Source organism: Mercurialis annua, linkage group LG3 (genome assembly GCF_937616625.2).
Source record: "Mercurialis annua linkage group LG3, ddMerAnnu1.2, whole genome shotgun sequence".
Classification (NCBI taxonomy): domain Eukaryota; kingdom Viridiplantae; phylum Streptophyta; class Magnoliopsida; order Malpighiales; family Euphorbiaceae; genus Mercurialis; species Mercurialis annua.
In genome coordinates this window covers 12,040,911-12,053,947 of record NC_065572.1, presented here as the reverse complement: position 1 = coordinate 12,053,947, position 13,037 = coordinate 12,040,911, and the positions used below count along the sequence as shown (strand labels likewise).

The following is a 13,037-nucleotide window of genomic DNA, read 5'->3' as shown; positions in this document are numbered from 1 at the left end:
GAAGGTAAGATATATATGCATTGTTTTCCAATTTTTAAAGGGTTCGTTTTCCGAGTCCTTGCGATACTCCAATTAAAAATAGTATATATTCATATATAAAATTGTTAAAATATTATAGGATAGATTTTAGTTATAGTGTTGTCTTTTAAGATTATGATCAAGTTATATTCTTGTCAATTTAGAACCGAATAAACAAATAAATTGACAACAATAAAATGTTAAAGTGTGGATTATTAATTTTAATTTTAATTATAAATATAAATTTGAATGAAAATATCTATTTCTTGAACTATTTTTTTTTCAACTTTCATACTTATAGATTACTTAGATTGACAGTAGTTGAAGTAAACCTTTGGCTAAGAGTAATTTGTATTCTTATGTATATAATTTAAGTTTCAGAATTTTTCAAATACAAATTTTGAATTGACGATAGTTTAACTTATTTGCATTAAAGTAATCAATTTTGCATATATTATGAGTATTATAATATAAATTAGTTAGCTGAATTTCACGCATTATATGATTTTAATAGATGGTTCTATTGCCATAATTATTTTTGAGTTATTCTGTTTTTCTGTTTTTGTATTTAGAAAGAACTGTAAATCATATTGAAATCAAACTCTCATACATTTAATTATTTTTCACTTGTACGGAAAAAGAAAAGGCAATCCTAACTCTATTATAATTCCATTAGTAGCTAATTTCTATATCAGAATTAGTTTTTGTTGAGTTGGATAAAATTTAAAAATTAAATATTTTAACGATCTATTTAAAAAATGTAATATTTAATAATTTAATTAAATTTGATGTATATAACGGGTCATATGAATATAAATCACGAGTTATAACTTAAATAAAAATAAAACAAATTATTGTAACTTAAAAATAAATAAAAATAATTTTTTAAAATGAAAATTATATATCTAATAATTTAATTAATATTTAATGAGTATAACGGGTCATATAAATGTCGCTCACGTGCGTAGCACGTGGCGAAACGCTAGTACTATATATAAAAGCACGGATGGGGGGGGGGGGGGACAGGCAAATTTACTGAATAATTCTTTTCAGTTTACTATTAAATAAAGATTTTATAGTCATTAACTAATTAGTTATTCAATTAATCACTATTATAATTAAAGTCCTAATTAGAATAGGTAGCTAAATTATCTCCAATTTAATTTTTAGTATGTACAAAATAGCTAAATTGTCTCCAAATTAGTAGGAATACCTATCTTTTAGTTTGATTGAACTACAAAATTAAAATACTGTATTTGGTCAATATATTATTATTGAAATTTCCATCTTATTTATTTTTAAAAATATTATTAATAAAATTAAATTAATTATTTAATTATAGTTATTATAAAACCAAAAAAAGAAAATTTAATAACCGAATATATTATATTTACTTTTACAAGAATTTTTAACTAATTTAATATTAATTATAAATAAAAAATTGATATAATTATAATAAAATTACTAATATATTCATTGAAAAGTTACGTTACGAGTCACGTGCATAGCACGTAATGCGAAACTAGTTTAAAAAAATATAGCGTTTAATTTATCTTGATATGTTTGAATTTAAATTAATCTAATTTACCTTTTTTCTTTAGCAAAAAAAAGACTAAATTAAACAAAAGAAAGGAAAGATAAATATTTACTGTTTTTGTACCATATTTTTTGCTTGACGGGACTTTCTTTTGTACAATTAGTTCCAAGAGATGGGTGGGATTCTACATAAGAGCAAAGGTTGGATTTCTTGGGTCCCTTTTTTTGGCATTTAGCCTTATTCATCGATGAACAACTCAGCAGAAACAAATATTTAAGAGACTGAAGTTGGAGTTCATATGGGTCCATTATAACATGCACAACTGCAGAAATTGTTCTTCATTTTTATATATCATTGAATCCATTCGTACGTCAGAGAGGTCTAACTTATATTTATGAGGTTTCCGTTTCAAATTTCAGTAGGACTAATTATTTAAGATCATCTTAAAATTTGAAAAAAAATCTAACTAATAACCACTAATTACTAATGGAATTCAATTTTATCTCAGATAAAAATAATTTCTATTGAAAAATAAATCTATTAACTAACAACTATAGTTCATGTTAAGCAAAAAATAAAACAACTATAATTCTTTTTTGGCCTAATTACTTAAAAAAACCCCAACTTGTAACATTTTTTCGTTTATACCCTCACCTAGGAAAAAGTTCATTTGTACCTTTTTTTTGATTTTCGTTTTCATCTCTACCCTAAAATTTAAATTTTTGACAATTAAATTAACTAAAAAATGAAAACATTATAAATGATTAATAATATTAATGTTTAATTAGAATATAAGCTAAATATAAAGGATTATTTTGAATATTTTTTCAAATGAAAAGAGGTCAAATTAGCTCTTTAAGGTAGAGACGAAAATAAAAAATCAAAAAAAAGGGTACAAATGAACTTTTTCCTAGTTCAGGATATAAACAAAAAAAATGTTATAAAGTGGGATTTTTTTAAGTAATTAGGCCTTCTTTTATCATAATATAATACCCTAATTTTAATCCTGACAAGTTTGGTTCAGTATTTGAGGATTGTAACATATAATAACAATTCATTAGTTTAAAGCAGCACAAATTTGATTTGGCGTGATTTTATATACGTCAAATAAGATAAATTGTATACAGATATACACTTTTACATTAAAATGACTATGCTTGTTAGGAGTGAGCTCGGTTCGGCTCGTTTCGGTTCAGAGAAATCTGAAATCAAACTAGACCAATTCTTAAAAATGAATATCAAATTGTGCCTCTTCGGTTAGCAGTTAATTCGGTTTGGTTAATTGAAAATTTGGTTGACCGCGGTTCGGTTAGTCGGTTAACCGTTTTAAATTAACACTTAAATTGAAATTAAATTGCAAATATTACAAAGCTGAAATAAGCAATTTTTACAGACTTAAATCAAACCTAACTAGCCAACTCCTAAATGGCTAAATATATTGCACAAAAATTTTATACTTGTGTACTCCCTTCGTCCTAATAGAGTTGTTCACTTTGAGAAATTTTTTTGTCCAAAAACTCTTGTCCACTTTCAAAAAATAATTAATTTTTTTCTATATTACTCCTATTAAAAATCCATTAATGAATAAATTGAAAGTAAATTGTAAGTGGACCCTATATCAAATAGGGTTATGACAAGAAAAGTAAGGTAAAATTTACAAAACCTATATACAATAAGTGCTTTTCTTAAACTGTGTGATAAATGCAAAGTTGACAACTCTATTGGAACGCAAGGAGTACAATGTAAGTATCAAAAAATAAAACCTAAATAATTACAACCATTTTTAAGTACAAATTCAAAAAATTTAGGCTAAGTATAAGATCTAAATTATATACACAAACTGGACAGCTTCAAAAAAAGGAATTTGCAAGCCACCTTCAAAATCTTCCCCAAAACAACAGCAACTGCAAAATAAAAAACACAAAAATTCAATAAGTTTTTGTATAAAGCAAACAATTGAACATTGAATAAAACTAACTAATAGATAATACAATTCTCATAAGTTAGGCTCAGCATTCATAGTTTTTAAGCCAATGATAACCCAACTTTTAAAAGGTAACAAAAATTTGATGTCGCACAATTAAAAATCAAGTAGTTCTGGACTTAAAGATGGAAGCTTCATCATAGCCAAGAACAGAAATGAATATTTAACATAAGACAGAGAAATCTAGAAGTATTTTCACTACACAACAAACTACTCAACAGATCTCATCAATGTCAATTTGCTAAATTTGGCTCAAATAGTGTAAATCAAGTATAATAAACCAAAGATCATAAAAAAGTGGCAACACAAAAACAAGTGCCTCGTAGCCATTTAGCATACTAAGATAAGAAAGACTCAGATTTTCAGTGTATATCAAGCATAAAATACTAAAGATCATAAAAAGGTGGTAACACAAAAACAAGTGCCTCATAGTTTACAATCTAAAGCATTCTTACTTAGATAGGCAAGCATCATCATAGCCATTAGCATATTAATACCTAGACAGAAAAACCAGACAAGTTAAACAGCAAGACAAACCACAAGCAGATCTCTACAATGTCTAAGTATGCCAATATTTCATTAGTATTAAAAGGGAAACAGAGAATAAGTAAAAGGCATCAGAATAGGAGCAAGCAACTTCCACCAGGTCAGGTATTCAAAGCAAACATTCATCAAGTAAATGAAAAAAGATTAAATAGTTATAGTCTTATAGACAAACTATTAATCATTTGCCGCATCTTGAAACCCTGAAAAGAAACATAAGCATAGTTAATAGTAGAAGTTTAAAAGTAAAAAGTTAAATAAAGAAAATTTGGAAACTGAATTAGTAACCTTCTTCTAACTCTTCTAACTCTTCCAAAGTCTGCTCAACAGAAACAGGCTTTGATGGGTCTCTAAGCCAATCTTGAGTGCAAATCAAAGCCTCCACAATTTTAGAAGTTAGGCAACTCCTGAAATCATCAAGAACTCTGCCACTAGTGCTAAAAGCATACTCTGAAGCAACTATGGAGACTAGTACTGCAAGTATATCTCTTGCCATTCTAGAGAGGACTGGGAACCTTTGAGAATTGAACTTCCACCAACTCAAAATATCAAATTTTCATCATTAAGAACTACTGCCTCACTTAGGTATATATCTAATTCAGATTTTTGGCTTCCACCCACACATTCAGTCTCCATCATTTGCTGCATGAATCTTTCTTTCAACACAGAAGTAGCTTGAGAAAATTGGCCTGGAGATTTAGAAGGACTGCTACTCTGGCTAGTACCAGCTAATTCTTTCTTGTATTGCACATCATAATCATCAAACAACAGACTCAAATCATGAACCAAACTAGTGAACAAGAATTTTCCATTTACAGAACCATACATTTGTTTAAGGGTATACTCCATAAACATAATCCTATCCCTAGGATCCAAAATATTAGCAAAGAAGATCATTTTATTCATAACCAAAGGATCACCCCAATACTTGTCAAATTTAGTTTTCATTCTAGTACCCATTAATCTCATAGACACATCAGTAGAAGCCATCCAATCTTGTAGAATAGTGCACACATCAGAAATCTCATTCAAATGGTTGTTAGCAGTCACATGAAAAGAACACAGAAATTCTCAATGTCATTTTATAAAAGCATTCTAACATACTACACAGTTGTCTAACATTTTTCCAATCACTAAAACTAGACACATCATCACCTAAGTCTTTTTTAAAACTGGACTCCACATCCTCATACTCTTCAAACACTTTCTGATATAATAAAGCAGTACTCAACATAAGATATGTTGAATTCCATCTAGTTGGCACATCAAGACACAAGGAACGCTTAGTTTCAGTTTCAGTTTCAGTTGACAGTTTACATTCTTTAATTTTACTCAACCTAAGTGGTGAATTCTTAATGTATCTAACTGCCATCCTAACCTTTTAAAACGAAGAACTAGACTCTTTCATGCCATCAGAAATAACAAGATTGACAATGTGAGCTATACATCTCATGTGTGCATACTTGCATCTTTCAGATGTACTACCCCAACTCAGCATTTTTTTCATAAAAAAAGTCATTGCAACAGTGTTATTTTCAGCATTATCCAAAGTTACAGAAAATATGTTTTTAACCCCCCACTCTTGCAAACAAGCTTCCATTGCCTTAGAAAGATACTCACCCTTATGCTTAGAGCAAGGGACAAAAGAAATGATCTTTTTGTTTAGCTTCCAATCATGATCAATATAGTGGGCAGTGATGCACATATAATTAAGTCTTTGATTAGAAGTCCAGCAATCACTAGTTAGACTGACTCTTTGTGTACTAGTTTTGAAAATCTTTTTCAGTTTCAACTTCTCCTCAACAAACATACTATAGCAATCTTTGTTCACATTGAATCTAGAAGGAATTTTAAACATTGGACAAGCAACACTCATTAACTTCCTAAACCCCTCCTTCTCAACAAATTTAAAAGGTAACTCATCAACAACTATCATATATGCAACAACCTGCCTAACTATATCCTAATCAAACTTCCAAGCAGTAAGACTAAACATTTCAGAACCACCAGCAAGACCAACATTTGACACAGGTTGGAAAGAAAGAAGAGCTTGTCTGGTTTCCATAGAGTGAGGGTGTTTAGTGCATTTCATCATGTGAGTCCTGAGAGTGGAAGTCCCATTCTTTTTAGCATTGCAGTTATATATACGAGCACAATATTTGCATTTTCCTTGCATAATAACACCTTTGCCATCTTTGATCGATTCAAAATGATCCCACACTACTGACCTTTGCACATACTCTTTTTTTTTTGAATTGGCTTCCACATGTGCAGTTTGTCCAGCAACAGTAGGGTCAGCAGGCGTATCATCAACTACAGGAATAGGGCTAGGGCTAGCTTCCACACCAACTGTTTCTTGGCCAATTCCAGGCTCAAGTTGGGTAGCTATATAAATTACAGACTCCATCTACAAAATGAAATTCATAACAAGTTTATCAGACATGAAACAAGCACCACCAACAATATTACAGATGATAAGTCTTTGAGCATGAAATTCCATTGGAATTCTATTATTAGTCAAGCTGGAATTCTAAATTTGATGTAATTCCATCAAATGCAACTCAACTGCAACTGGAATTCCAATGGAATTCCATGAAATAATGCAGGAATTCCAATGGAATTCCATGAAATAATGCTGAAATTCCATGCTCAAAGACTTATCATCTGTAAACAACAGTTTGAATAACAAAATGGCAATGAACTTTACAGAACCACAAAAACAATGAAACAACACTATATTACCTTTTAAATGATCAAAATAAAGCTTCCACCGAAGTAATTTCTAAATAACCTTCAAAATCATCAGACATGCAACAAGTACCAAGAACAATATGAATAACAAATTGAAACTAAACTTCCAAAATCACACAAACAATGAAACAAGAGATATATTACCTCTTAAATGATCAAACAAAGCTTCTACCGAAGTATTTTCAAATAACCTTCGAGTTATTGTTCATGAAAGGCAAAAAAAAAAAACAAGAACAAATTGTATAAGCAAACAGAGCAAATATGTTCAAATACCCAAAATAAATCCAGAATCAACAAACAAAAAGAACCAAAGCAGATAGACTCTGCTATACCTCAAATAAATCGAGTCTTTTTGTTAAGAAATACCAGATCTGCAACCAAAAACATCAAAAGACAGAAAAAATGTTAGATCGAGTACATGAAAGGAAATATAAACAAGAAATAACTAAAAAACATTTCAGTCGACCGAAATTACCTTTAATTTCAAATATTTCTTCATAAAATTTATCGATTCAAACTCTTAGAACCAGAAATTTAACATGCAAAAGAAAAACGTGGTTTATTAGAACATATAAGAAAAACTAGAACCCAATAGAACAAATAAAATGTTGAATCCATTACCAACAGATGGATTAGTAACAGAAAGAAGTGTTTAATCCATTATCAAGTTGATAATGCAAGAAACAAGAGAGAAACCTGTAATACCCCGTATTTTTCTCGTTATGTTTTTACTTGATTTCGGATTGGTTCTTGCATTGAGACACCTTGATTGAGCCTTGTTTTGTATCTTGTATGTTACACATATATCGTGTGGGTATTAGATATTGATTCGATTCATTTTCGGGTATTTATTGAAGTTGTTTTCCCATGTTTTCCAAAACTGCCATGTGTTAGTAAAACGTTGATATCTCACAATTGAACGGTCGGATCGGGCTCATCTTTGGATATTTTGTTCCTAAGAGGATTTACTAAAATCTGGTCGGTTGGATTGTTATTTGGAGGTTTCTAACTCTAAAACTACCTTTTAAACTGTGGGCTTTAATTGCAGCCCAAATAAAGCCCACGGGAGTCTATAAATAGACCCCTTAAGTTGCAAACCCTAGCCCCCATTAATCTCCAAACCCTAAAAACGAATTTCTTCACTCAAAGAACTTGATTTCTTCTTTCTAACAAGTCCGGATGCGATTCATTCCGCTAAGAATATGATTTTACATCCTACTCGCAAGATCTACGCGATTTCTACGTTGTGTTCTTCGTTGGAGGCTTGTGGATTAAATTAAATTCGGTCCAGCCCCTTGAACCTTGGGTTAATACATTATTTATCTTATTGTTCATCATCCTTAGGTATTGTTTTCATATCCATTTGATTCATGAATTCATTGCTATGCGATTTTGCCTAGAAATGCATAATATAGGATTTTAATGAAGTGAATTGTTGCTATTGTCATGCCATGCTTATGCTACTGAGTTTGTATGGATAAACTGATGGTTTGTACATATATAAACTGATGTTACATGTTTTGAAAAGCGTTTGGCATGATTCATCAATGTTAGGATTTTTCTAGCAATTGTTGTATTTTAATCGATTTACTGGTTTGAATCTATGAAATTGAGATTCTATGCTTAGGTTACTGATATGTATGATATGTTTGATGGATTTGATGTTTATGAACTGATCTTGTTGGTTGTATCAACACTTTGGCATGCTCTCGATTGTTTTAGCTGAAATTGCGTAAAATGCTGAATTTGGGTTCTTTAAGAGTTGTAATTGCATAAATGTTTTGCGATGATGTACCTACTGTTCTAAGATGATATATATGATGTTTATATGATTTAGGATCAGTGGCTATATGATTTGGGTTGTCGAATGCATGATTTGGTTTGTTTAGCATGTTTAGGCAAATTCTAGCGAAAATGCGTTATCGATTGTTTAAGGGATGTCGGCATGAGTTTAGATCTGAGTTGGTTTGGTATTTTGAAATTATGTATGATATACTACTGATCTAAATGAGTTTGGGAGTTTGAATTATAAATGTTTTGGTACGTGTTGGCTTAGTTTGCAAACTAGCTAGTTTTACACTAAAATGCTTTGATTTCAGATTCGATGCTTTGTAATGACTTAAGATCCGAATTACTTTCATATTATTGATTATGGCATGTATATGAACTGATCTAAGGTGTTTTGTTTTGGCGATTCATGTTTGGTCTAGTTTTGGGCTAAGTGCCATGAATTCTTAATTGGCTTGATGTCGTGAAAAATATATTAATTGATTGCAAATGTTTTGCTATGACATGTGTTATATAAAATGTGATTATTAAGCATGATAGGGCTGTTGTATATTGGTGTTTTTCTTATTTGGTTGTGTTTGTCCTTTGCGAACTTTTATCGAATTATAATCATGATGCTATACTTGGGTTTTAATGTTTAATTTGAATTCCCTTATTTCTCTAAATTGAAACTTTGGTATATTTAAATGATTCCGGACTTTAAACGAATTGTTTTACTTTGGTTGGATGTTTGGTTCGGGTTAGACTTGGGTCGCCCAATTCGTGAGTATAGGCTTGGCAGTTGTGATAACTCGGTTAGCTCACCACTTTGGTTTAAACTTGGTTTTATGATTTTAACTAAGTTATTGAAATGGTTTTCCAGATTATGTTTTAAAAGTGGAAACTCAATTGGACTTGACTATCGTATGACTTTGGTTATGTTGAATATGTATGATTACTCTACTTCGGTTAATGCTTTGACATTTTGGCTAAATATGTGTAGTTACATATTGATGGTATGTACTTTGGATTGGTTGATATCTGTGCTAGTCCTACGTGTTGTCTAGTACTCTCTAGAGTTAGGGGATGATATTAATTATGTTTTATGCCTTCTTTTAGACACGTCGACTGCTCGTGCTTCGGAGTCGAAACAGGTTTAGTTGCTTGCCAGGTTTTTCACGTGGATTTGCAAGCAGTGAGTTTATATCTCTATTTACCTCTTTATTAAGCAAATGTATTATTTTGTATATATATATATGTATAAGCAGCTTTTGAACTGTTTTCGGCATTGTGGATTTGATTTGGAACGTGCTACTCGATGGGCATCATCGGGACTGCGTGCGCACCGGTAATGATTATGTTATTGAGGTAGGTTTGAGATACGTCTCACCTTAGTGAGGGCACCGGTGGAAGATACGTCTCCTGGGCTCACTATTTATTAAGTGATAGTCGGGGATCGGTTATTGAGATACGTCTCACCGACACGACAATGGATTTAGAATTGTGGTTTAGGGTTTCATTGATAATCCATAATGAAAATGTTTTATTAAACGTTTTAAAGGTTTTTAACTTAATAAATGTAAATGGTTATATAAACTATACTCAGTAAATCTGACCCCGTTGTTTTCCCAAATTTTCCAGGTTTATGATTTGAAAGCTGGTCCACTCCGATTCTTTTGATTCCTCGGAGGTTTTTATGTTATTTAAACTAGTTTCTGTTTTCAAACTCTTAGACCGCAGTAGAACTAGTTATTTATTTCATTTGATACTACACTTTGGGATTGTCGATATATTCGATTATTATATTTGACATGATTACTCTGGATTACGATATTGTTATATATAAGGCATGATGTTGAACATTTGAGATATTGAAGTTATTTATATTAGAACTGTAGTATAAATTGCTAGACTTAGGTTGGAGTCTCGGTTGCCCCCGAGCAGTTTTCTGCAGGTTTAAATGATTATTTGATTTCCGCGAGGCTTGCTACGGGTTTTGGTACAACCATACCCATACCCTAGCGCCGGTCTCGATTCATGAAATTGGGTCGTGACAAAACCAGAGAGAAATGAGAGATTAGGGTTTCATTTTTAGGGTTTCAGAGAGAAAACGAGAGAGAAATGAAGAGACAGGCGAGAGGTTTCTAGAGAGAGAGTGAGTCTGAGAGAAATGAGGGGTTGTGAGTGAATGAGGGGTATTAGCAGATTAGGGTTACATTTTTAGGTAGGGTAAATACCAAAATCACCCCTCCTCCCTTATATATAAAACGACGTAGTTTTAGTTCCTCGGTTTTCGGTTCAGTTCGGTTTGCCGCGCTCTGAAACCAAACCAGAACCGGAAACCGAGAATTTTAAAATTCTCAAACCAAGCCACACCATTTACACCATATTAACCACTCCATAGTCTATTTCGGTCTGGTTCGGTTCCTCGGTCCGGTTCGATTTTCGCTCACCCCTAATGCTAGTCATTGAAATGTTAGCACAAAAGAAAAATATGAACAAATGAAAAAATGATAGAACTAAAATCTTAGTTTTTTTAATTTTTTTTGAGAAAACTAAAATCTTATTTAGTTCGAACTTTAAATGTCGCACGACAGTATTATATAACATGTTGAGTTAATTAAAAATTTATGAGAAAGTTTTTTTTTTTTTTTTGAAATATAGGCATTCAATTCAAGTTTTATTTCATAAAAATACCGAAATTACAAAAATCATGAATACCCTTTTCATATATTATTAGTTAATTTCAAATTTAACTATTATATATAATTGAAATCTTATTTATAGAGTAATATTTATAGTGTACTTAGGAAATAAAAATAAATCTAATAATATTCTCCAAATATATTTTTATATTCCTATAATGAATATTTCTTATTTTCGCTTAATTAAGAATATTAAGAATAGGAAGGTACTAATAATTCTCTTAAATACAACATCTTTCTAGGAAAAAAACTATGGCCTTATCTTCCAAAATACTCTACCTTTATTGTTTTTTTTTCCGTTCATATCCTCATTTTTTAAAATTCAAAGTTCACTTTCAATTATAACAGTTTGTTTGAATTAGAGTGAAAAAGATCCATATTAATCTCTCCTATTGCTTCATTTTTCAAATTAATTATGATAAAAATACATATTAGAATAATATGAAATAATATAAATGATATATTTAAAAACAAATTTGTTCCAATTTAGACAAATAGCTACAATTGAAAGTAAAACTTGAAAAATAAGCTAAAATTGAAGATTTTAAAAGATAAAATTTTAAACAAAAAAATTTAAAAATATCTAATAATATCATAAAGCTAAAAAAAATTAGTTAATAAGCTTCCTGCATTATTCTTGAAAAACATTTGTCACTAGATTTAGCTCGTAATGATAGTTATTATAGCTTGCAAGACTTTCTATGCACTGAATATTTTTTAATTCGTTTTACTGCAGTCAATTTTACCTAGTAAAGCTTCATATGACTTTTAACAACTATATATTTCGTATGAAGTAAGAATGAGGCACTTCGGAAAACAGACAAAAATGGGTCTTCATAAAAATGAGTTTCTTATATAAATTCCTTTAATTCGCGTAATAAATTACAAGAAATTTTCTTTATCATTAAGTTTAAAAATTTGCTCGGTATATTTTTCTATTTTTCCTTTTATGAAAGTTGCTTATAATCGTTTAGTTTTATAATAAGATGGTACAAATAATTCTTCCAACTTCATAATTGGCAATTGTTATAAGCGCGTGCAATAAAACGTGATGACCTCCCAAAACCCACCCCCTATAAACCCTGACCCTAAGCCGGCGATCAACTATGCACTGGCCACTGGATATGCTGCCTAAGACGTCCGTTCGATGCAAACTGTCAACAGAATCCGATCTGTTATTGTTAGACCGCAACCTGAAGCGTTTTAAGCTGAGAACAGGGTGTTTTACTTTGTGAATTTTCCAAGGATGCGGAGATACCATGACTTGGCAAGGTTTTTGCTAGATATGGATTTGTGGGAAGAGTTTCTCTAGCAACAAAACTGACACAACGTAAGTGCAGTTTTGGTTTCTTTCAACCACAATCAAGCAAGGATAATTCATGGATCTTGTCTCGCCTTAATGTGATCTCTATCGGACGATTCAAACTCAGAGCTTTTCCTTCAAAATATCCTTTGAAGAAGATGGGCGTTGCAGATTTAACACATGCATCTTCTGTGAACAGTTCCAAGGCGATTGCCTCTTCTGCGCTGCGTGATAAACAATCTTATAGAGAGATTATATCCAGGACTGATTTAGGAGAAAACTCTTCTTCTAAAATTAGTTTGAATTATATCAAGGTTATGCTCGATGGGAACTTGTCATTACCTAACAATGAATGGATAGGAAGATCCATTGTTGCAAGGCTTAATGATACTACTACCATATAAGAAGTAAATAAGTTTTTTTCCGAGA

General features: G+C 31.0%; 1 protein-coding gene and 1 long non-coding RNA gene across 2 annotated transcripts; one reads left to right on the top strand and one right to left on the bottom strand.

The window, feature by feature from the left end:
* Nucleotides 1–6,045: 6,045 nt before the first annotated feature.
* Nucleotides 6,046–7,332, bottom strand: LOC126672270 (uncharacterized). Its single transcript, XM_050366218.1, has 5 exons — nucleotides 7,309–7,332; nucleotides 7,166–7,204; nucleotides 6,874–6,931; nucleotides 6,649–6,746; nucleotides 6,046–6,489 (listed from the first exon to the last, which is right to left on the bottom strand). Exons 1-5 carry the CDS (start codon nucleotides 7,330–7,332, stop codon nucleotides 6,046–6,048), a joined length of 663 nt encoding a protein of 220 aa, XP_050222175.1.
* A 604-nt stretch (nucleotides 7,333–7,936) lies between these two features.
* On the top strand, nucleotides 7,937–10,429 carry LOC126674581 (uncharacterized). Its single transcript, XR_007639570.2, has 3 exons — nucleotides 7,937–8,177; nucleotides 9,720–9,795; nucleotides 10,242–10,429. It is a non-coding gene; the product is annotated as an uncharacterized LOC126674581 (long non-coding RNA).
* The last annotated feature ends 2,608 nt before the right edge of the window (nucleotides 10,430–13,037 follow it).

What these genes read in the sequence shown, in the direction of transcription:
- LOC126672270 (XM_050366218.1), bottom strand. Translation starts at nt 7,332, where the DNA reads ATGAAGAAATATTTGAAATTAAAG. An exon ending in AGAAATATTTGAAATTAAAG is followed by an intron (nt 7,205 to 7,308) that starts GTAATTTCGGTC and finishes TTTTGGTTGCAG; the next exon opens with ATCTGGTATTTCTTAACAAA. An exon ending in CCATTGGAATTCCAGTTGCA is followed by an intron (nt 6,490 to 6,648) that starts GTTGAGTTGCAT and finishes TTCATTTTGTAG; the next exon opens with ATGGAGTCTGTAATTTATAT.